Source organism: Colletes latitarsis, chromosome 2, assembly GCF_051014445.1.
Source record: "Colletes latitarsis isolate SP2378_abdomen chromosome 2, iyColLati1, whole genome shotgun sequence".
NCBI lineage: Eukaryota > Metazoa > Arthropoda > Insecta > Hymenoptera > Colletidae > Colletes > Colletes latitarsis.
Genome location: NC_135135.1, coordinates 24,819,028 through 24,841,987, shown reverse-complemented (window position 1 = coordinate 24,841,987; position 22,960 = coordinate 24,819,028). Strand labels below are relative to the sequence as shown.

The 22,960-nt window shown below is 28.9% G+C and overlaps 6 protein-coding genes across 18 annotated transcripts; 3 read left to right on the top strand and 3 right to left on the bottom strand.

Moving 5' to 3' along the window:
- The first annotated feature begins 190 nt into the window (after window positions 1-190).
- LOC143351980 (cyclin-dependent kinase 2-interacting protein-like) lies at window positions 191-2,741 on the top strand. 5 transcript variants are annotated; one of them, XM_076784146.1, is made up of 6 exons: window positions 191-292; window positions 1,039-1,103; window positions 1,200-1,423; window positions 1,480-1,588; window positions 1,733-1,956; window positions 2,434-2,542. In XM_076784146.1, the coding sequence occupies exons 2-5, from the start codon at window positions 1,064-1,066 to the stop codon at window positions 1,927-1,929; spliced, it is 570 nt and encodes a 189-aa protein (XP_076640261.1). In that variant the 5' UTR covers window positions 191-292; window positions 1,039-1,063; the 3' UTR covers window positions 1,930-1,956; window positions 2,434-2,542. The 5 variants fall into 5 exon arrangements, with proteins under 5 accessions (XP_076640261.1, XP_076640263.1, XP_076640260.1 ...); XM_076784148.1 differs by lacking the exon at window positions 191-292 and adding an exon at window positions 501-537; XM_076784145.1 differs by lacking the exon at window positions 191-292 and adding an exon at window positions 799-975.
- A 449-nt stretch (window positions 2,742-3,190) lies between these two features.
- LOC143351975 (uncharacterized) lies at window positions 3,191-7,861 on the bottom strand. The gene is made up of 4 exons (XM_076784131.1): window positions 5,830-7,861; window positions 5,653-5,751; window positions 5,417-5,579; window positions 3,191-5,353 (listed from the first exon to the last, which is right to left on the bottom strand). The coding sequence occupies exons 1-4, from the start codon at window positions 7,713-7,715 to the stop codon at window positions 3,446-3,448; spliced, it is 4,056 nt and encodes a 1,351-aa protein (XP_076640246.1). The 5' UTR covers window positions 7,716-7,861; the 3' UTR covers window positions 3,191-3,445.
- A 192-nt stretch (window positions 7,862-8,053) lies between these two features.
- Ragc-d (Ras-related GTP binding C/D) lies at window positions 8,054-11,594 on the top strand. Of its 4 annotated transcripts, none has more exons than XM_076784139.1 (8): window positions 8,054-8,198; window positions 8,380-8,469; window positions 8,828-8,976; window positions 9,051-9,457; window positions 9,544-9,680; window positions 9,739-9,893; window positions 9,973-10,121; window positions 10,209-11,594. In XM_076784139.1, exons 2-8 carry the CDS (start codon window positions 8,467-8,469, stop codon window positions 10,400-10,402), a joined length of 1,194 nt encoding a protein of 397 aa, XP_076640254.1. In that variant the 5' UTR covers window positions 8,054-8,198; window positions 8,380-8,466; the 3' UTR covers window positions 10,403-11,594. The 4 variants fall into 4 exon arrangements, with proteins under 4 accessions (XP_076640254.1, XP_076640253.1, XP_076640252.1 ...); XM_076784138.1 differs by having other exon boundaries at window positions 8,080-8,303; XM_076784137.1 differs by having other exon boundaries at window positions 8,080-8,469.
- A 57-nt stretch (window positions 11,595-11,651) lies between these two features.
- Window positions 11,652-16,471, bottom strand: Grip128 (gamma-tubulin complex component 5). 4 transcript variants are annotated; one of them, XM_076784134.1, is made up of 15 exons: window positions 16,263-16,471; window positions 16,077-16,187; window positions 15,524-15,952; window positions 15,188-15,447; window positions 14,938-15,112; window positions 14,637-14,847; window positions 14,269-14,569; window positions 14,013-14,209; window positions 13,636-13,936; window positions 13,345-13,564; window positions 12,969-13,257; window positions 12,697-12,897; window positions 12,530-12,612; window positions 12,301-12,460; window positions 11,652-12,042 (listed from the first exon to the last, which is right to left on the bottom strand). In XM_076784134.1, the coding sequence occupies exons 2-15, from the start codon at window positions 16,146-16,148 to the stop codon at window positions 11,996-11,998; spliced, it is 2,946 nt and encodes a 981-aa protein (XP_076640249.1). In that variant the 5' UTR covers window positions 16,149-16,187; window positions 16,263-16,471; the 3' UTR covers window positions 11,652-11,995. The 4 variants fall into 4 exon arrangements, with proteins under 4 accessions (XP_076640249.1, XP_076640247.1, XP_076640250.1 ...); XM_076784132.1 differs by having other exon boundaries at window positions 11,652-12,460; XM_076784135.1 differs by lacking the exon at window positions 16,263-16,471 and having other exon boundaries at window positions 11,652-12,460; window positions 15,524-15,658; window positions 15,726-15,991; window positions 16,077-16,179.
- Window positions 16,472-16,916: 445 nt separating this feature from the next.
- On the bottom strand, window positions 16,917-20,010 carry Cabp1 (Protein disulfide-isomerase A6 homolog CaBP1). The gene is made up of 7 exons (XM_076774809.1): window positions 19,848-20,010; window positions 19,467-19,660; window positions 19,149-19,373; window positions 18,861-19,067; window positions 18,453-18,778; window positions 17,750-18,096; window positions 16,917-17,605 (listed from the first exon to the last, which is right to left on the bottom strand). The coding sequence occupies exons 1-6, from the start codon at window positions 19,861-19,863 to the stop codon at window positions 17,778-17,780; spliced, it is 1,287 nt and encodes a 428-aa protein (XP_076630924.1). The 5' UTR covers window positions 19,864-20,010; the 3' UTR covers window positions 16,917-17,605; window positions 17,750-17,777.
- A 741-nt stretch (window positions 20,011-20,751) lies between these two features.
- Window positions 20,752-22,954, top strand: Tango11 (transport and golgi organization 11). 3 transcript variants are annotated; one of them, XM_076782328.1, is made up of 5 exons: window positions 20,752-20,814; window positions 21,343-21,564; window positions 21,802-21,896; window positions 21,993-22,144; window positions 22,218-22,954. In XM_076782328.1, exons 2-5 carry the CDS (start codon window positions 21,348-21,350, stop codon window positions 22,426-22,428), a joined length of 675 nt encoding a protein of 224 aa, XP_076638443.1. In that variant the 5' UTR covers window positions 20,752-20,814; window positions 21,343-21,347; the 3' UTR covers window positions 22,429-22,954. The 3 variants fall into 3 exon arrangements, with proteins under 3 accessions (XP_076638443.1, XP_076638433.1, XP_076638453.1); XM_076782318.1 differs by having other exon boundaries at window positions 21,330-21,564; XM_076782338.1 differs by lacking the exon at window positions 20,752-20,814 and adding an exon at window positions 21,109-21,257.
- The last annotated feature ends 6 nt before the right edge of the window (window positions 22,955-22,960 follow it).

Here is a 22,960-nt window from a genome sequence, read left to right as displayed (position 1 = left end):
TACTTATGTCTGATGCTAACTGGAGGCTTTTCCTGTCAAGAGTTCATTTAATGGAAAACTCTTAATGACTCTTAAGAGTCAACACTCTCCGATGGATAGCATGTATTATCCATCGTAATTTCTGCAAAAAGAATATTTCAAATGATTTCTTCTGTGTCATTATGGACTTGTATTTGGAAATTCTACAAAAAGGTTGCTGTGCAAAACAGTGTACATATTGTCTTCGTTATAAATTGTTTCCATAGGCTCGTATTTTATAATTTATACAGTGGATCTAGAAAACATTCATCCGGTAATTGTTATTGAATCTTACATGACTCGCACGTTCATAACAAAAAGGATGATATATAATTCATTATTTTCAATAATATCTTCTATTTGTTAACTTGTATAAGATTGCGCGAAAAATTACAGTTTCCATTTCGATTTTACCGCATAATTGAACATGTATCACAACACGCGCGCCATCTGTATCCTATCACTATTATATTTTTAAAACAAACAAATTTTTCTATACATTTTGCGCAAATTTGCGAGGTATATATGATCCAAGATTTCATTGTTCGTCTAACATAAGGAAATCTACTTTAAAATGGCATAAGAATTTTTTCATTCTATGCTTATCTTTTACTTTTTATAAGTGAATGGTTAGATATTCTTAATGGAAGCATTATTGTCATTGGTTACTTCTTATTAAAAATACTGTATTTAATAATAATCACCCGATAAGGGTTTGTCTCGAATATACATCAATATATATGTAAATAGAAAATTTGACCTTTATTTCTGATCTTTGATGAATATACAAGTCCACAATTGATCCTACACATGTATACATGCATGTATAGATAGACGTTCTATGTATTGTAAAAATCTCGGACATGTAACAATTATAAATTGTATGAACCTAGATGTTTTAATTTTATCGTAATTTTGATTATATGTGGATACTGATAGACATACTCATTCTATTATGTAATTGTTAAATTGTGCTTACATGTATCATACATATAATTAAAAAATTCAATTTTATCTCAGTGGCCAACATTACGAAAAAACTTTCATGGAAATGATGAGTGAGAAACAATTTTCTCCAGTCAGTAGTAAGCACTCAAACTTTTTAATTTTGATATGTTTATTAGGTTATTTTATATGTTTAAAAATATAAGATCATATTTCAAATTGAACTCGTATTATAGAATCTCTGTCTGCAAAATCAGCTCAAGGAAAAAATTTGGTAGGTTCTGCTCGACATGTGCGAGATTTAGCTGCTGACATTCATGCAAATATACAACAGTGGAATGAAACTCATTTACAAGGAGTGTCATTACTAAAAGATATAACATTGGAGAAACAAGATGAATCGTATTCTCAGACTCTTCAAGAATTATGTGATAATTTGGAACATGTTTGCGATACACTGGTAATAGTATTTTCATATTTAAAGTAAATAAAATACAGAACAACATTTATTTATAGGAGACCATTGTGGAAAATCTTGCTAAGATTGCACATCACATGAAAATAACAGTATCATTAGAAAAAAATATGGACAAATTATTTACAACATGGCCAGTAGCAACATTTGGTACAAATAATTATATTTTATAAATGAAAAGCAATATATATTAAATATATTTCACAATTGACTGATTTGTCTACTTTAAAAGGATTCATTGAAATTAATACATAAATACATAATCACTTATGTTGAATATGTAAATTTTTTTAGGGCAAGTAGCAGAACTAATATACAATGCATATTCTCAGGAGATTAAAGTAAAGCGCAAAATTCTTGAAGATGTAGCACATTATTATACGGAATCTTGGAAAATGCTATTCCTTGCTACTTGGGTACATCAGCCATTATTGCCATTAAATCTAACAACAGTTTTGGAAGCATTATTGATAGAAACTGGACACAGATAGTTGTAGTTATTGTTGATACATATTTTGGTAAGTATTTTTCTATTCTAAAAATGATTTGATGTTTATGATTATGTTTTTGTATTATGCAATAACTTAAAACTATTGAAATAAAACAAAGATTGATAGAATGTTCATTTATTTGTGGTTGTTCAAATACCATTTGTATAATTTCACAAAAACGGAAAAAAAAAATATGGAAAATATGGTGTGTGTATGTGTGTGTGTGTGTTGACTTACAATATATACATACATATATTCATAGTGAACAATGAAATTTTGTTTACAATTGGTACCTGAGATCACAAAGAAATATTAATATAGACAAATACAAAGGTACTGTAAATTTCTTTGCAAATGCAGATTCTAGAAAATGTATCTTAGATACAAGAAACCAAACCTGCAAAATTAATATGTATTGAGATTAGTATAGTTAGTTGGTTACTGGTATTATTAATGTTTAATTATATCAATAACTTCTTATACATGTATAATACATATTTACAGATAAATACAAAATTAATCATTTTTGCTGTACATAAATGCTATAACAATGTGGATGGAATTATTTTCTTGATGTTTAAAGTTAATATTCTATATGAAGCCTGTAAACAATCCACTTTAATTCATACATAGTTACTTTTAATTTTCAAAGTTATTGCATTTTCATTTTTTCAATATTTTTTTACAGCTATATTGAAATTATTAAATAGAATATAATTATAATTTCACTATTATTCTTCAATCTGTGGATCCACTATAATTAAATGGTATCTTGTTAAGAAATTAATGCATTCTTAAATATAAAAAGATAAAATTAAATAACAAAGTAATTTGTGCACGGTCATCATCTCTGTAGCACTGTAACTGAACAAGTCACGATAATATATTTCTAATTGACTGTATGACTAATCTATGCAAACTTACATTTACAAAAAAACTTATATTTTTATATTTCATAATATTCAATGTATAATTCTACCAAGTCTAGTTTCTTATTTTCTGGTTTAATAATGTACCATTATAAGTTTCTTTTTCAAGAAACGAATCTGAAATTGAAACTAATAGTTACACTATGTGTATAATTATAAAGACTGTTTACCAAAAAACAAAGAATACTGATGTATCCCAATAAAAATTTCTTTTATACTGAATCAAACAGGGAAGTTAAGGTTATGTACTCCTTTATATAACAATCTTACAGTTCTTAAACTTAGTATGACCTTCTCGCATACGAAATATACATTATTTGTAATAAATATAATAAAAACAGTCTTATTTACATACACATACCAGAATATAAGATATTATATTACTTTACTATTGATACTTTTCATTCAAATATGGAAATTGTAATACATTGATTGCGATACTGTCAAAAATTCTATAAAAAAATATCTACACCATTGTGTAATTATATGCATACAATTTTAAATAATTGTATAAGTTCAGTAGTTTTATACACTATACACATTATTTCAACTTGTTTAGGAACATGTTGCTTACAAGCATCCAAGAATCAACTTCTGGTATTTCTATTAAATTCTTCGCTTAATGCATCAAAATCGAGATCTGTATCTAAATTTGAATTATTTGGTATTAAATTGTTTTCTAAAATATTATCTGGCATAATGTTTTTTAATCGTTCGGAAACTAGTTCATCAACTAAATTTGATTGATCTACTAGATGCAATTGTTCAACTAATTTTTCATCAATTAATAAGTTTTTATCTATCACTCCACTTGTATTTAAAATATCTAAATGTGCAATATGATCGTAGTGAGCTATTTTTGACATGTCTAAATTTTCTGCACTACCAAATATGCTAGTATCACAATTATTGGAAATTATTGGTACTGTATCCTGAAGTATAGGTATGCTATCTGAAATTTTACAACCAGAAGTAGCAGGCATTATCTTACAAGAACCTGTATCTAATGGTGCTGATTGAGTTTTAGCACAACTTATATCTGAAGAGGTCATAGGAATTATTTTAGACACCAGTTTTTGGAATCCTTTAGCAAAGTTCTGAGATCCATTTTCCAAGTTACTCAAGCCATTTTGCATTTTTTCAAAATTTGGAGTATCTTGTTTTGGATAAGTTCCCATAGCACCGTTTTCTAGCTTAACAAAACCCTGTTCCGTTGGTTCCAATTTTATGAAAGCTTGCTCTATATGCTCTAACTTAGATTGATCGTAATTATCATCAACTTTACAAAAATTTGACGATCTTAAACTATTTCCTAGTTTCGCAAATCTTTCTTTGTGAGACTCTGTATTTTGATAACTTGAAACTTTTGACGAATTAATATTCACCTTTTGGAATCCAGGATTATCTGAAATTTGGCTTTGAATCTCTGGATTCGAAATTAAAAGTTTTGAGACATTGTTCGATTTATTATTCTCTGTATTATTTGAAGGACTGGGATTTTTTCGCATTAATGTTAAAGCTGACAACACTTCTGGACAAGTAGGATTTGTTACTGGATCAGTTCTTCTGTCAGTTAAAAAGTCTGAGACACTGAGATCTGAACTTTCTGAAAAACCACTAGACATTCGTTCTTCTAGATTTTCTTTAGTATCTTCAGAATGATCTGTTTTTTGGAGTTTAAAAGGCGGTTCTCCAGTATCGTATGTGCTGCAAGCAGGAGTTTCAACCTTTTTCAGAGCATCACTATTAATCCTATATACACCAGGATTAAGACCTAAAGCATCACAAAGTGATTCTTCACTGATATCAATTAAATCCTTATTTGATTCTTCATTATTATTTGCAATTGTTAATATATTTCCAGCTTTTTCCCGTATTTTACCCATTAATTTTTTTAATTCGTCCAAAAAATTTCTTACATTATTTTCAGATTTTAGTACTAATAAATCAAATAATGACTGTGCGTTAAGTACTGGTTTTGCAGCTATTTTTATTATTTCGAGATCTTCACAGACAGAAATTGCTTCTCTTAATTTTATTTGACGTCTTTCTGACTTAGCTTCTGGCGTGACATAAGCCCATGGGCCTCGCTTTTTCCCTTTACGTTTCAAGGGATCTTGTCCTGTACTTTGCTTTAATTCAGGTTCAGGTGTTGGAGGAGGTAATTGCTCAGGACTCCCATGATCAGGGTGCATTTCAAAATGTCTTGCCATACGAGTGCGTCCTAAATATATTTTATTACACGTAGGACACCTAAAGTGATCTGATATTTTTCTTTTTGGTACTTCTAATCCTGTTAATAATTCTTTAGGTGATTCTTCTTCTTCAAGTTTATCGTTATTAGTATTATAATCACTATAACCACCATCTGAATCATCTAAATCAGGCTGTAGGAAATCCAGATGATGTAAATGTTTGTAATCTCGCACCATATGTCTAGGGGGTCGAGAAAGTCTACCAGAACGTGTTCTTGCTACAACCTTTTTCCTTTCATCCTGAAAAAAATGTTAACATGTTAAAATATTAAGACAATTATAATTTGGTAAAAAATTAACTACCTTTAATTCTTCCTGTTCTTCATCAGGAATCGGTGGTGGTTTAGGTGGAAGTAGAGAAGGTCTAATAGCACTTTTTTTGGGTCTACCTCTTTTTCCGCCTCGATTTTTTAACAAGTTCCCCGGATTTCTAAGTCGCAAATCCAGTTCTTCAGGAAATACAACTCTGAATACATATATGAATTAAAATTTAGGTACAAGATTTGTGATAAATGACAAGTGTATAGATATACACCAACCTGTACACAACTTTTTCATTTGAGGCAGCTGCTTCTTGACTACGCTGTTGCAAAACATGAGCAATTTGCTTTAATTGTGTTGGTGTCAAACGTTGCATACTAGAATAAATATAAATGATATCAGGAAACGAAACAAGTACTCAAAATATTATACATACACGGATATATTACACTTACCTATGAAAGGTTTGACCTTGTTGAACTATTTGTATTGGATTTTCGCTAGAACCTAATGGTTTAGATGCATCTGTAGACTCATTTATTAGTGATGTAGATTTAATAGGAGCACTTCTAGTTTTTTTATGTGCTTTAAGATTTGTGCCATTTACTACAAGATTAAGTTTTTGTTTAATAGTTTCATTTTGTACTGATTTGGCACAATCAACTGTACTATTTTGTTGGGTTACAAGTGTTTTTTGTGAGTTATGTAAGATATTAGAAACATTTTGAGCTGCAATAGTTACACTTTGTTTAGTCGAATTATTAAATGCCATTTTTGCTTGAGGTTTTAAGATAGATATGGGCATTGAAGACATTTGTGTTGGTTTTAAGATCGATGTGGAACTTGTTGCTGCTTTTAAATCTTGAGTTTTAATAATCGACGTAGTTCTAACTACAACTGGTGAATTAGAATTAATTGTAGTTTTTGGTATTCCAGTTGTTGGTATTGTCTTCTTGCCAATTGTGGCTTTTGTTTTAAGTAACTGAGAAGGAATTTGCACTGATTTTAGAAGTTGTGCAGGAATGGCTGCTGCTACACTGGTATTAGTTAAAATTTGATTAGACTTTGAAACTACATTCGATGCACCTTTTAGCACTGGAGTTAAATATTGTTGAATATTTCCTCTCTGGAGAGGCTGCGATGTTTTCACAATTGGTGACAAACGTATTTGTGAAGTAACAAGATTTTGTGTTGCTCCTGATGTAGTATTTACTATAGCATTAGTAATATGCGCTGTATTGACAGACTGATTCTGTATTTCACAAGCACTTGTTAAAATTTGAGAAGTATTTAACAGTTGTGCAGACATACCACTGGTATTTAACAACTGAGCCGTTATGGGGGTAGCTTTTATTATTTGCGACGATAAATTATTTAATATTGCAGCTTTTGATAATAACACAGAATTAGGATTTGAACTAGTATTGAGCGAATGTACACTATGAATAGGACTAACTGTTGTGTTAGTAAGTCTGTTTGAACCTTGAAGCAATCTAATGTTTTTAGTTGGTTTTAGTATAGTTTGTGCAGGTTTTATAATAAATTGTGAAGATGGTAAAATCACAGGTAGTTTTTGTAAGATTTGCGCCTGAGAATGAGGTACTGTATTAAGATTTTGTGCTATACTATTGTCAATAGTATATTGCAAATCACTTTCATGGATGTTCTTAACATGCGCAACATCTGCTTTTATTGCATGTACCTTAGTTTGTTCCAAAATTATTGTCTGTGTACCTGAATTTTGTTGAATTAGATTATTTTGATGTTGAATTATTTGTTGAGAATTGTGGTTTTGGTTATTCAGGTTTATTTCTTCTAACGATAAATCACTTTCAACTACATGATTTCGAAGCCGTTCATGCTCGGAAACCTTTTGCAAATGCCATTCTTGGAAATCAATACATTCTGTTTTAATCAAATCATTATCAATACATTTTTGTACTTCTTCTGGGTGATAGTTCAATTGATCAATGGTTATAGAGTTCTGAGGAGATAATGAATTTCGATGGTCTATACTAATGTTATTTTTTGTAGAAATATGTTCTTGCGTATGTAAAGTGGCATTATCTTGATCATGTTGATACATAACCTCTTCGTTAGAGTTTACCTCGAAGGTTAGACCTAAGGCTGCTGCTTGTTCCGGTGTCAAATGAATGGTTTCAGGATCGTTGTCGTTTTGTAAGAATGCGACAAATTCATTGTCGCGATCGTCATCGTCAACAACTTGCTGAAATGCTTGTTGAAGAAGATCGGAAGCTCCAGTAGAGGATGCATCGTTTGTAAACACAGTAGAATTCGAAATTTGTGCCATATTCCAACTTTTTACAACTCCGTGGCTCATAAAATATAATTACACAATAGTAGTACTCACTTTTATGCTTTACAATGACATTTTAATAATTATATCCTCAGAAAATCATTTTACAATTCACGTTTATTTCATTTCACTGTACACGTTTTTCGCGCAAACAGAAACACATGATGTATGTGAAGTTTGTCACAGTGCAGTAAAGAAAATGGCGACAGCGCCATTATTGTATAGTTGCATTAGTTGCATAGTTGGTAATTCGCATTTCATCGCATCGTTCATTCAATATTACAATTCGATATAGTATGTGGTTACATATAACGAAATTATAGATCTCGTTGCAATACATCTCTATATATACATTTAGTTTCTGTTGTAGAAACATTTAATGTTAAGAGTAAAGTTATAATATATAAAAGAATAGAATTTTCTTCATAATAAAAATTTATAAACACTATTTGATTGTGCATCGCAAATATTTATGATTGGCTGTTTCGTAGACTCAAATTATAGAAAGTGAATATTTATTTTTATATGTCAACTTAATCGTATTTAGTGTAATCGTCACCCACATTGATATTGTATCAAACAACAGTTGTGCATCATTTATTACGGTTCTACGTAATTATAAACAAAAATATGTTTCGTTTGTATTGATTGTTCCTTACTATTAATACATACTTTTTTAAATGTGTAGTTCACTATAATATTGTGAAAGTTTATGGATATAAAATCTTAAAATAAAGGCACTTTAAATAAATAAAGTATCTTAAGTAATACGAATATGGTAAGTATAACAATGACTCAAACTGTTGTATTGATAACTGATGTCATGTTATATGCTGATAAATTGTTCTCAAGCAAATGATATTTTATTTTAATCATTTTATTATTTAAATTTATTCTTTTTAATATACATTATTCAAGCAAAATTTCTCACTTAGATTTATTACTATTTTCTACCATGTTGTACATGTAGAAAGACATTAAAATATATGTTTCATAATAAGATGTTGCATTTTTATTTCAAGGTACAATTATGCACATATAGAAATTAATAATTTGTACTAACTAGATTTTGAATTAATTTCAAATGCATATAACATGCTGTATTATTTATATTATTAAGAATTTGATTATTATAGGATGATGATGATCAATATCAAAGTGGTTATGATGTAGGTTCATTTCCTAAAGATTTTGGATATGCACCATTTGATGGAGAAACAGAAGGATCAATGGATCCTTTAGCAGGAGAACAAAAACCTAGGATACTTTTAATGGGTCTTCGAAGGTACTCATTTCAGCTTTCAATGTGTTTCCATTTTGTCTGTATTATCGATTGCTTGAAATTAATGTTCATTCTAGGAGTGGGAAGTCATCAATACAAAAAGTAGTTTTTCATAAGATGTCACCAAATGAAACATTGTTCTTGGAAAGCACAAATAAGATTATTAAAGATGACATAAGTAACTCTAGCTTTGTTCAGTTTCAAATTTGGGACTTTCCAGGGCAAATTGACTTCTTTGATCCCACTTTTGACAGTGACATGATATTTGGTGGTTGTGGAGCATTGGTTTTTGTTATTGATGCTCAAGATGATTACATGGAAGCACTTAATAAACTCCATTTAACAGTTACAAAAGCATACAAAGTTAATCAAGCAATAAAATTTGAAGTGTTCATACACAAAGTTGATGGTTTATCTGATGATTGTAAAATGGAAACACAAAGGGATATACATACTAGAGCAAATGATGACCTTGCAGATTCTGGTAAACAAAAGATATATCATTAAAAATAATAAAATACTTTTGTATCATTTGTAATGAATACATAAATATATGTATGTATTTTTTAGGATGTGATCAAATACATCTAAGTTTTCATCTGACATCTATATATGATCATAGTATATTTGAGGCATTTAGTAAAGTTGTTCAAAAATTGATACCACAGTTACCAACTCTAGAAAATTTACTTAACATACTTATATCAGTAAGAAAAGAAGATATATTTATTTTTTTATTTTATTTTTTCATACCATAAATTGTAGATTGTTTTGCAGAATTCTGCGATTGAAAAAGCATTCTTATTTGACGTAGTATCTAAGATTTATATTGCTACTGATAGCTCTCCTGTAGATATGCAAAGTTATGAACTTTGTTGTGATATGATTGATGTTGTTATCGATGTATCTTGTATATATGGGTATGTTGCATATAAATCTCTCTATGCAAACATTATATATTTACGTTATAATATAATTAACTTTAGAAATTAATTTTAGTTTGAGAGAGGATCTAGAGGCTGCAGCATTTGACAGTCAAAGTTCCAGTTTGATTAAACTAAATAATGGAACAATTTTATACTTGCGAGAAGTTAATAAATTTTTAGCTCTAGTATGTATATTACGAGAAGATAATTTTGACAGACAAGGTAACATACTTTTCTAGAAAAAGTGTGTAAATATATATAACGGTGATATTATACATGAATGCTGATTTTTACAAAATTTTTTTGTAGGTGTAATTGACTACAACTTTCTTTGCTTTCGTAAAGCTATACAACAAGTGTTTGAATTACGTAATAAGGCTCTAGCTTCTACAAATGTTAATAATCATTCAATCTCTCCCGTTAACGAAACTTCAAATGCTTCTACGGTATCACAAAGTGGAACTATGGGTCAGAATGGTACTGTTGTAATTGCACAGAGTTAATTTCTTTATACAGTGTTTAGAATTTTTATTTAAACCTTACATAGAAAGTAAGGTTTTTATCACAGATATTTTTCCACTTTTATTTACATGTTGGTAATAATGTGTTGCATAATCACGTTATTCATAACTTAATTTCATACATATTTAGTTAAATGCAAAATGTAATTATTTTATTACCTAATACCAATTTTTGTAATAAATTTATATTAAATAGATAATGTAAATGTATATATGTTGTTACTATCTGGTAAAATAAGAATTAATGCAATTATTAATTAATTATCGGCATGAAACATTTGTATTTTCTTTCAATTCCATATCATATAACATAAAATTAATCTTTATCAATCAATATTTATTCGACATTTTCTGTATGTCAATATAATTTTTTGTAACTTACATTATATAGAATTTATTTATATTTTAGTTCTATTAAATAATAATTAATATACTTCAGAGGTATCGTCATCATCGTCATTGTCATCATCATTATCATCATTATTATCGTCATCATCATCACCAATATTATTATTATTTCCAATAATGTCTTCCATTTCGCGGTGTAAGATATATGGGGACAAATTAAATGTAACGATATTTTCTTCCAGTTGGTACCACCGTATATACGAAAACGTTTGTTCGTATTCATTTAGACTAATTTCATTAGGTAAAGAATTTAAACTGAAAAAATTTCAATTTCATTTATTTAATAAATATTTTACAATAAATTTTGTCTTTATTGACGTGACATAAAAACTTATCGGTTTACCATAACAAATTTTAATGGTGTTTAGTGAAGTCGTATAATATAAATGTTTGTACCTGCTTCTGTACCAATCCGTTTTGTGTATCAGTTTTGGAATAGGAACAGGTAAGCCTGATGGAGGTAAATGTTGATATGCTAGTTCAATTAGTAAACTGTGACTAAAATTATTGAACGAACAAATAGCTGCATCATTGTCTATGTACACATCTCGCATATTAAATTGATATCGTAACATTAATTCATCTGGAAGGAATTTATAGGAATTGGATAGAACTTTTAAATGGAGGAAATAAATCGAAGGAGAATCGATTTTTCTTCTACGATATAAATTCATTTACTTTCAATATATAACGTATTTAACAAAATATTCAACAGTACAGTTTTTACATATAATATAATTTTTATCCATAAAACACTTGATAAACTTATACAAATTATCTTATGAATTTGGATATTTGAGAAATATGAAAGGTATAGACATGATTTGTTAAAAATAATTTAGTACAAATGATTGCAAAGCATTAGTGAAGACAACATTGTTCTTATTAATGAATAGTTACTGATTTTTTTATAATGTACTATTCTCTAAAAAAAAAAAAGTATAAATAAATAAAATAATAATCCATATGCACGAAATGATAAAGGTATAAATTACATCATGCTCAGTCTCTACAAAATAATTTCTTTTCGTGTAGTGTTAATTAATAATAATAATAATAACAATACAAAAAGATTTCTAGAAGTAACATAATTTGTTGCAATGTTATTCCTTATAGATACAGGCATTATTATTGGTTTAAGAAATGTGATATGAAAATGCATTAGTATTAAACACACGACATACTCCAGTTAAATTCTGAGCTTAAGCCAGTCACTGTGAACAAAGTAATTTAAAAAAATCGTGTTAAATTAAAGGACAATGTTAATTGACATGCTATTATGTAAATTTCTGGTACTATTAGTAAGAATTTTTTAAACTACTGAAATGATGAAAATTATTATTTCATAAATAAATAATTATTTACTGATTTTATAATTCATTATGTTTGTAATTTCGAAGTTATTTTACTAATTTTAGGAATATCAGATTGAAATATATTGTACAATGCAGTTAAGAGAATTTCTGACTTACAGTAATTTGCATCTTTATTTTGTATTGCATTGTGTAATGCTAAAGCAAGATATGTGTGATACTTGGTGTAACTGCTTTCTAACACTTCCAACTCTTCGCTAATAAACATTAATTTCTTGTAATTCCATCGAGATCGAATATGACTACACATTTCAATTAGCTAAAAGATACACATACAAATTAATACATTAGTACAAAAAAAATAATAAAATTAAATATGCATACATACGTTATTTACAGTTGCCATTAAATCATCATACTCTGTTGTCAGTAAACAGTGTTCATGAACTTTTCGTAAATATTCATTGTGAACTGAAATTACAATTGTATTAGAAAAGAAAAAATTGTATATCCACATATACATCTATTGTATCATGCATTGCAAATCCATTGTACCTGATATGATAGCGTCAAGACTATCAGCTTGCATCAACGATTTTTCTAATACGAGACTCAAATTTTGTAGTACTTGGCCTGATAAGTATGTATGTATCGAACAAATTGCATGTAATAAAGAAAATCGCAAGCTTTCAATACGCCTTATATGAAATTGTTCTAATTTATTTCTTTTACACATTAATTTTGAACCTTCTAAATCTATAAAAAAGACAATTATTTATAATATATTAGTAGAAGCGACAAGTTAAACATTTTCCAACATTTCTTACCACTGAATCTTAAATTGTTCAATGTCCACAAAGCCCATTTTAACCTTAATTGAAATCTAAATATCTCATTATATTTTATGAAAGTTTCTTCATTGAATATAATATTCATAGGCCAACCTATTGCATAGTGTAATGTTATATTATCCACGGCCACTAATACTTGATTTGTATTAGTACTACTAACTGTAACAGACCAACGTGAACTTAAATCTGGCCACCATTGAGAAAGTATTTCCTCAAGCATACATGATAAGAAGTAAGAATTGCTCCACATTTGATTAGATTCGATCTATTAAAAGAAATTTAATATAAAATATATATAATATAAACTTTATGGGGAAAAGTAACACACCGTTCAGAATATTTTATATTATACCTCCGTGAACAATTTTTGATAAAATTTGCTCATGATGTGTCCTGCTTCCATCATATAAACAGATCTCATTAATGTTAAATGTAACTCTAATTTATATTCTTCTGACATTATATGTTTAACTAGCTTACTAGCGTTATTATATCGCGAAACTAAAATATCTGCTAAAATACTTTCTAGTATTTTTCTGAATGGTAAAATATAATTTGATACTTTTTCGAGTCTGAAAATTTATATTTTATGTTTGAAAAAGAATAGTTTTTGTGCGAAATCTTAATTTTATAATGAAAATACCTTTCAAATAAATTATTAATATCTACTTTAGTAATCTTAACATTGGAACAGCAAGCATCAACGGTATCTTGTTTCAATAACTGAGGAGAAATGTAGCCTTCTAAAGCTTTCAATAGAAATGGATTATTGAATTCAGTTAATTTCTCTATAATATTCTTCTCTACATCTTCATCGTTATTATCATCCATTACTTCATTTTCTTGAAATATAGGTGATTCTTCTTGTAATTCACATGTACTATATTTCGAAATTTCCATTTCCAATTTAGTGTAAAATTCATCCACCAAAGGTCTTCTTATTTCTGTAAAATGTATTTTATTAAATATGTTTTAATTCATAACAATGGTATGTAAATTAAGACTAAACATATTGCATACCACTACGTTCACTGTTAATTTGCCATATGTCCGTAATGCGATCGAAAGATACTAATAACTCGATACTTTGACCCATATACTGCACTTTTTTTATTAAAAACTGCATTATTGGATCTGCTAGACATATACTGTCCAAAGGTCTTAAAGAAAATGCTTCATATCGTTCATTATTTTCTGGAACTGCATTGTTTGAAAACCTGAGATGGAAAATAGTTACGATCTACTATCACATTATCTTATATTCAAATATCTATACCTGACAATTATAAATTCCTCTCTCCAATCTTCAAATCGCCCATCGCTTAACCATGTGTCAATTATATTTAAATAAACAGTAAGACTAGATAAATATAAACTGGCACAAATATTTGTCCTTTTTCGATTGTGTGATTTCTGCATTTCAAAATACAAAGACGACAATAACTTGGATGCAGATTTCCAATTTGAATGAGCTCTCCAATTACATATGGCCTTTTTATGAACTTCGTATAAAATTTTTACATTGTACAAATGTTTTTTTAGAAGTGTTGATAAGGACAGAAATGTAAAACAATTATCTAAAAACAAAATAATTAGCTATAGAATCATAAAATTTTATTAATTTTAGAAAAACTTTTTTTATACCTTGTTTCATGAGATTCTTTTCAATATCAAGTATTTTATTTTTAAATTTTATTAAATGTTGTCCAAGTGCTGCATTATATGCTTCATAAGTCAAAGGTGGCTTATTATAGAAATCATCCTGTTCTGAATATAGATCATTTCCAAATTTTTCGATATCATGTATCATAGAAAAATATTCGCAAAATGGTAGAAGAATGCTATTAAAAGCAACCTAAAATTTTCTAACAATAATATTTTTGAATTTTTTTATATTCAAAAGATACATATCACAGATATAAAATGTATATCTTATTAAACTCACAGTAGTTAAGCTAGGTATGGATATACTAGGGCGAATAGAATAATATTCTGAATCTTCATTTTGTTGAAACACTACCATGTGTGTTTGAACATAAAACATCCATAATAATTCTCTACAGACTAAATATTCACTAAGAGTGCCAAATGAATAGAAATCTGTCTCTGTTGCTTTATGCCTATTTAATATACATATATAATATAATATATGTGTCTTTATATGATGAATGTCTTTATAAAAAAGAAATATCTACCAAATTTCACAAAGGTATGCATCACAAAATTTACTCTTGACTGGATATTTCCACCAGTCTAATTCATTCCACCATGTATTCTGAACATTTGACATCAACCAATCTCTAGATTTAAGTTCTTCATTTAAAGCCAGAGATAATTTACTTAATTTTGCTTTAGTGCATGGTATGCATAATGCTCTATCTAAATTGGTATTGGTTATAGGTGTTTGAAAATTCATACTTATGTCAGGAGAATCTTCTGCATCATCTGACCATTCCTGTTAAAAATAATATTTAAAATCTAGGTAAACATGACATTGTGTAGATCGAAAGTAGAGAATTAAAAATACTTACACTTTCAGTATCGCTTTTATAATTATCAAAAAACTTCTCTTGATCATCTTTTAAATACTCTGCCCAATCAATTTCCTCTGTAACTTCATTTTCATTTTCACCTGTTGCGTTAAAAGTACATTCTCCACGCGTTAACTTTAAACATTCCAAATCTGATTTACAAGTTTCCTTAGATAATTCCAACAATAAAGTTAATAAATACCATTGTAAATCATATTGTGGATGTTGTTCAAACTCAAAACTAGATAAAAATGTATTTACAAGTTCTTCAAATTTTTTAGCTACATTATACTTTCCATGAATTGAAAATTTTGTAATCAAAGAGTTAATAGCTTCTTTTGTGGTATTACTATTAACAGACAGATATCGATGATGTTTAATGATCGTTGTACAAAAACGTTCGCAAACTTGAAATCCTTCTTCATTTTGCTATAATTACACGAATAAGTATTACACATGCAGTATTCACTAAAATTATTGATAAAATAATGTTTATAATTTTAATTTTAATTTTAATAAATCGATCATTCAATTAACTTAAAGTAAATATTACCTCGAACGAAGTTATTGTTGTTATCAACTGCTTTATATCATTATGAATATCATTTAATGTTTTCGTACTCATATTTGCTTAATTCATTAGCAGTAGAAAATTGTTATGATACTGAAATACATAATAAATTAAACATAGAGTACAAATTTATCGTTGAAAGTAGTCGAGATTTAAAAAAATTCTAACCCTTTAACGAACTTTTCATTCAACACGAGAAAGACGCTCTTAAACGTTGTTAATTTTTTGATGTGTGATTTCGAATTTACGGACAACAATATAAAAACGCATATTTTGTTATAACAAAATCAGATTTAAATTCTCTATAAGGAAGGATAAACTCGGATACAATAGTATGTATGCACATCATTTCTTCTACATTCAAGCTCTATATTGAATTAGATACACTCTGTTGCTTTTCATAGTATCAAATAATAAAAATTGATAAATTTATTGAAAAGATCAAATTTGATTCTTTTTATTAGTAAGATTACACATATTAAAAAGAATTTTTATACACGACATGGACATAATTCGTAAAATAAAAATGTATTATTAATTAATGGAAATTTATTAATGAAATGCTCTTTATTTAAATTTTTATATAATTTCTAATTGATGAGTGACTTTGCAGCAATTTACAAACAGCGTCATGTACCGTCGAATATTAATTTAAAAAGTACTGTTTTTTCTCAGTAGTTCCTTAGTTTGCTGAGTTGTCATAAACGTTTTTACGCGAATTATTATTTATTTTAATTCATTGTTTAGGTCTGCATGATTGTTTATTTATTAATAGAGGAATAAAATAAAACAGAAAGGATACTAGGGATTACAATTCATAAATTATCATGTTGCAAAATTTATTTTGATAAAAACGTAAAGTAAGATTACAATTAATTAAGTATAAATGAGGAAGTGATTATTTGAAGTTTTGATATATGTATAAAGATATGTTGCATTGTTGTAATGTTGCATAATGACATAAATTTTTTCTTGATAATTATGATGGAAGACTACATAACTCAGTTAAGTAATGAAATTGTAAATAAACATGAAGATCAGAAATATGTACCATAATAAAAACCATATTTTGGTCCCATTGTAGGGAAAACCAAAGATCTTATGGAATGCATTAACATCTTATACATTAGTGGTAATTATTTTATGTTTACAATATTTTCATAAAAAAGATTTAGTTTAAATACAATCAGAGGACACGTATATACTTTGTTTTCACTATGAAGTTTTACAACTTCGTACAATCTACTATCGTTTAAAAAATATACAAATAATTGCTTTAAAGTATTTAGATACATCCCCTGATATTGTACCTGTTTCTTTATTTTTGTACAATAAAAGCGATGCGAGTTAAACTACATTCAAAATTTAAGTTATACAATTATATCGTAACGAACAGATTAAATTTTGTAAAATTGACTTCAATGGAAGAATTGTTATCTGAGCATTTAATTTAATATACTTAAAATTCCTGAGGATTGATGTTTGAATAACAGAATGATGATACACTTCAGCTGCAAATAAAAAAATATTCTTGATACTATGACAATGACACTATATTATTATTGTACATTAATATGAAGTTGTTAAACATAATAATTTAATATAAAAAAAAGTATTGAACTATTTTTAATAATACATGTATATGATGTGCATACTTTTCTGGGAAAGAATTGGGTTCTGTAATTACAGTTCATCCTTCTCATCTAGATTTATATCGCTAAGATCTATTTCTTCTTCTTGCGGTGGTTCAGCATCTTTACCATCCCATGGTGTTGTTTCAAGGATTTCAGGTAATTGAGAACCTTTCAAAGGAGCTGTGCCTCCTCGTCCATAGCTTAAATCTCGTAAGAATTCATTTATACCATCGTAAGAGAAGCTTCCTTTTAATAATGAGTATTTCATTTTTTTAATATTTACAACTGCTAATGCAGGATAGCCAAAACCTCCTATTTCTAATGCTTCTTCGATGTGAGGCTGAGCGCCAGCTTCAGCCCAAACCCATCTATTCAAGCAAAGAGAAGATGTTTTTATAATCTAATACCGGAAATACACTGCTGTTCGTGAACAGTTCGCGGTTGTGCTCGCCAGCAGTGTGGAAACTTTCGCGAACATCGAGCAACGAGCAGCGAGCTCCTCAGCGAAGCGAGAAGCGGTACATTAGAGGGACTGTTCGCGAGCTTCAGTGTGGAAATGCGACTGTTTCCGTTGTCGAACAGTCCGCGAACAACCCGCAAGCAGTTCATGAGCTGCTCGCGTGCTGCTCGCGAACTGTTCTCTCCAGTGTATATTCAGCATAAAGAGTCTCAAAAATTAGGAACCTCTTAAATTTACTAAATAATGATTAGAACTTATACATACCCCCACATCTTCTGTTTATATTTTTCTCCAAGGTTGTTTAATGTTTTCAAATACTGATTTCTACAGTCTGACTGACAATCTAAGATATGTGGTAAAACAGATACAACACACAGAGGCTTATCTTCGCATGCCTCTCTTAAATTTTTTTCATTTACAATTTGAGCTACTTCTGGTGCTGGTATATTTTCTGCTAGCTTCTCTAGTGCCCAACTTACAATATCACTGCTTGTGCGATCACCGTCGTATTCTTGCACGGAATCAAAAGATTTTTTGCCAGGTGCAAAGTATTTGATGGTAGGATATCCCTTTATTTTGTACTGACTAGCCTATAAAATTAATATTTCGTTAAATATGTACGAATATTAATACAGCAATTTTTCATGCAATTTGTCAAGATAAAGTGCTTACTTTAACTCCATTTATAGTAGCATCAATAGCTCCTAATTTCACTTTTCCTTTCAGTTCTGTAGCTGCTGATGCCCAAATGGGAGCTAAGTTTTTACAATGTCCACACCAGGGTGCATAAAACTCAACTAACCATAGATCATCTGAATTCATTACCAATTTATCAAAATTTTCATCTGTTAATTCAACGACATCTTTGGAATCTTTAGACTATAATAAAAACAAAGTTTTGTATTATTGATGTATATTTTCCTTTTATACTTGTTATACTTCATACATCATCACACTTACCTTAGAATCTCCACTGCTTTTTTTGCCACCTAAAGCTCTTCGTGCTTTTTTACTAACTGCATTTATAGCAGCATCGACAATTCCAGCTGCAGTCCTTGGTCCATTATAATCTTCTGGTTTATTATCAACACCAAAAATTTTAAGTGTTGGAAAACCTTGAATTCCATACTTTGATCCAAGGGATTTATGTTCATCTGCATTTACTGCACCAACTTTTACAACACCCTATTAAAAATTTACAGTTGGTATAAAAAATTGACTAAAAAAAAATAACAAAGAGGAAGGAATAAACAATAATTATTTAAATACAAAAATTACCTTTAGAGCAGTAGCAGCTTTATCATATTCAGTTGTTAACTGTTGACAATGTCCACACCATGGTGCATAAAATTCCACAATCCAAACATTATCACTGTTTAATACTAAACTGTCAAAATTGTTTGGCTTGAGATCTATAACATCTGAATTGGAGGAATACAAACAATGGGTTCCAGTAACTAATATCAAGATACCTAAATGAAACAAATAGATAAAATATTAAATTGCACGTAAGTAGTATCTGAAAAAAATATTTAAGTCCATAAAATCAAATAATACGATGACGAAAAAAAAAGCATTGTAATAGTATACATCTGCCGGTCAGGATATAATAATAGAAAGTCATGAGAGAATTATCAAGTATTAACTTAGAGAACTTACCTAGTAAAGCTTGCATTTTTCTCAACAAAGAACTGATAAATTTACAACTTTTTTAGAAAAACATTCACTGAAAATTCGCTTCTAAATAAGAAACCTAATCAAATACGACTTGTAAAGTTCAATCGTTCTATGTTCTATCCACTACCCCACTCTTTATAATCACATATAACTTTTCGTGGACCGTTTTGATTGGTTCTCCATAATCAACAGTCATACGCATGGACCTGAAGGATAGTGCATTCTACCATTGGGTTGAAACTACGGATGGAAGGGGAAACAACCCTAAAAGATCTTTCAGTCATTTTACTATGATCTACTGGTAGCTCTATGACAAGTTAGCGACTTTGTCATAGCTTGTATAGTTGTAGTGGCTAGAGAATGATGCCTAGGAACGTAAGTGGCTTTGTTAAGCTAGAGGATTGTCCTAGCGTACTCGTTAGCCGTTATCCTATGTGTTGCAAGTCTAGCAACGATATATTTTATGGTGTGAAAATAGTTATGGAATAGAGAGACTTTAAGATTTTATAGGCAGCAAAATTTGAAGGATTTTTTATATTGCAATGATATTTATATCAAATAAAATTACGATACGGGCTGTATAATTGGAAAGAACTTTAAGAGTCTGAAACAAAAAATAAGAGTTAATTATGAAGCCCTGAAACTAATCATGTGTTTTAGTTTTAGTCACGAAACCTTTGAGATTCTCTTTGCTTTGTTAGCCTGTAAGAATATTAAAAGGCTTCGAAAGAGCTCGTCGTGTAAGAAATTGCTTCAGCAATCCACGGGCGCGAAATTCCTGTTGGTTCAGAATTTCCCTATTATAACGCACATTTTATATATCTAGTAATTTTATATTAAGTCTACGTTTGGTTCCCCTGGGTATATTTGTTGCGGCTTTTACAAGGTTTTTATATGTAACGAACGTTGCTAACTCTGTTCAACGAGTTTGTGTTCAACGATCGAAAAGGTATTCGAATATAATTCTTCATGTTAAAAAAAGAAATTGTTTTTAGTATACGCGTGGATTCATTGTAACAAGTTGTATCCATAAATATATTTTGTATTATATCTTCCTTCACTTTGTTTTCGTTACATAAAGATTAAGCTGAATAATTTTTTGTGTCGTCATTATATTCTTGACTGTTAACTCTACTTCAAAAAATATTAAGCACCTATCATTTGTAAATATATTTTGTTTCAATTAATAATTTTTAAGTAATAATTAATAAGCGTACGAAGATATATAAATTTGTATCTTTGTAAAATCGTCGTATTTAATAAATAGTAAATTATGTCATTTTAAATACTGCATGTTCATTTTACAAGATAGAAGCACAAGTTTATCGTTCTCTTTGTTTTATTGTTTAAGGACGTAAATATATATACTTATACGAAATACTTTCAAATAATGTAGGTTACTTATAGTACAATGAATCTAATGTAAATAGATGATTTAACAATTATAAAATCCGAGATTTTAAGTTTTGTTTTTTAGACACAATGTCAAGGGCACACGCTGTTTTTAATGACAAAGCTGACAACTTTTATGACCCAAATATCAGTTGGGACATTAACAAAAAGATGCATGTGCCCGAAAGTATTCGTGTATGGGATGACCGCACAGAGAAAGAAGTAATTGGTACAAATGAATCAGGATGGAATCAAGTTCCAGCAGAAAAATTTGATATGCACGTTCCAGATAGGATTTTAGTTGTTGGTAAATACATGACTTTTTGACATTTATTTATGCATTATAACCATTAATTTTAATTAACAAAAGTATTGGTGCATTTGGATGCTCAATCGAACGGTTGATTCCATAAAGTAAAATGCCCGTGAGCATCTATAACATTTATGTTTATTTAATAGATTAAAAAGTGTTTCTGCATAGCATGCAATTTGCATCAAAGACAGCCATTGTAGTAATAACTTTGATATAATTGAATTTATGCAGGACAAGGACAACATGTTGGAATAAGAGCACCACCAAGAGAAATTACATTGGAAAATGCTATCATGCCATCTGACCCAGACACAGTTAGATTGCAAGTAAATATATACTTTTTAACATGTATATATATTTTATCTAAATATTTAAAAATATTAAACGTGAAGTAATATATCGATTTTTCATATTTTTCGTAGACTCCTCCACGAATTTTGACACTGGATAATCACTACTTTCCGGCACTCGATGAAGACGAACCAAATATTTGTTCGACGGAGTTTAAGGATCCAGTACCTTCTAAACCTCGTAACCAATATTCTACAGAAACACAAATAGTTAGACACGTTAGGTATCAATATTTATAAATATACTTGTATGTGGTACACTTCTTTGGAAAAATACGTGTATTCTTTTTGTTTTAGAGAACAAACGCCATCATTTAATGCACTCGATGTTTCTCATCAATCTAGCGAAGAAATACAACATTTACGTCGGCAAGTAGGGAAATTAAATCGTCGAGTAATGGCTATTGAGTTGGATATGTTACAACGTCAACAAAGAGACAAAATTGTATATGCAATAACATTAACATACTTTATTCTAAAAGCTTTTTCTTGGTTAACAAGAAACTGAATTTGTCTCAAATAAACATGATAGGTGAACATCGTGTGTAAAAAATGGTTCTGCTGAACCATATAAATACAGGATAAGAGTCTTGCTCCAAGAGAAAATTTTGAATCAAAGACTCTATCGTGGATGCATGAAATTATGATGATGTTCAAAATGAATGTATCGTATATGTTCAAGATTAAATTATTAATAATATCTACATAAAAGTATTATAATCAAATTGTTAAATACTTAACTTTACGAAGCACAACATTTATTACTTTTGTGTCTCCTGTATACATGATAAATTAGGATATTTATCTTCTTAATTTAATATAACCAAAGATTGAACATATACGATACTAGTTTTTTAAAATAATTGCATTCAACATTTAAGTAATATATTTGTAAAGTATGTATTGCATTATCAATTAAGAACTAGAACACAATCTTTTTCGATGTATAATTAAAGATATATTTTATGCAAATGTTATTGCTTAGCAATTAAAACCATTAAGAAATATTAGACGTAGCAATAACATTATAACAGATAGTT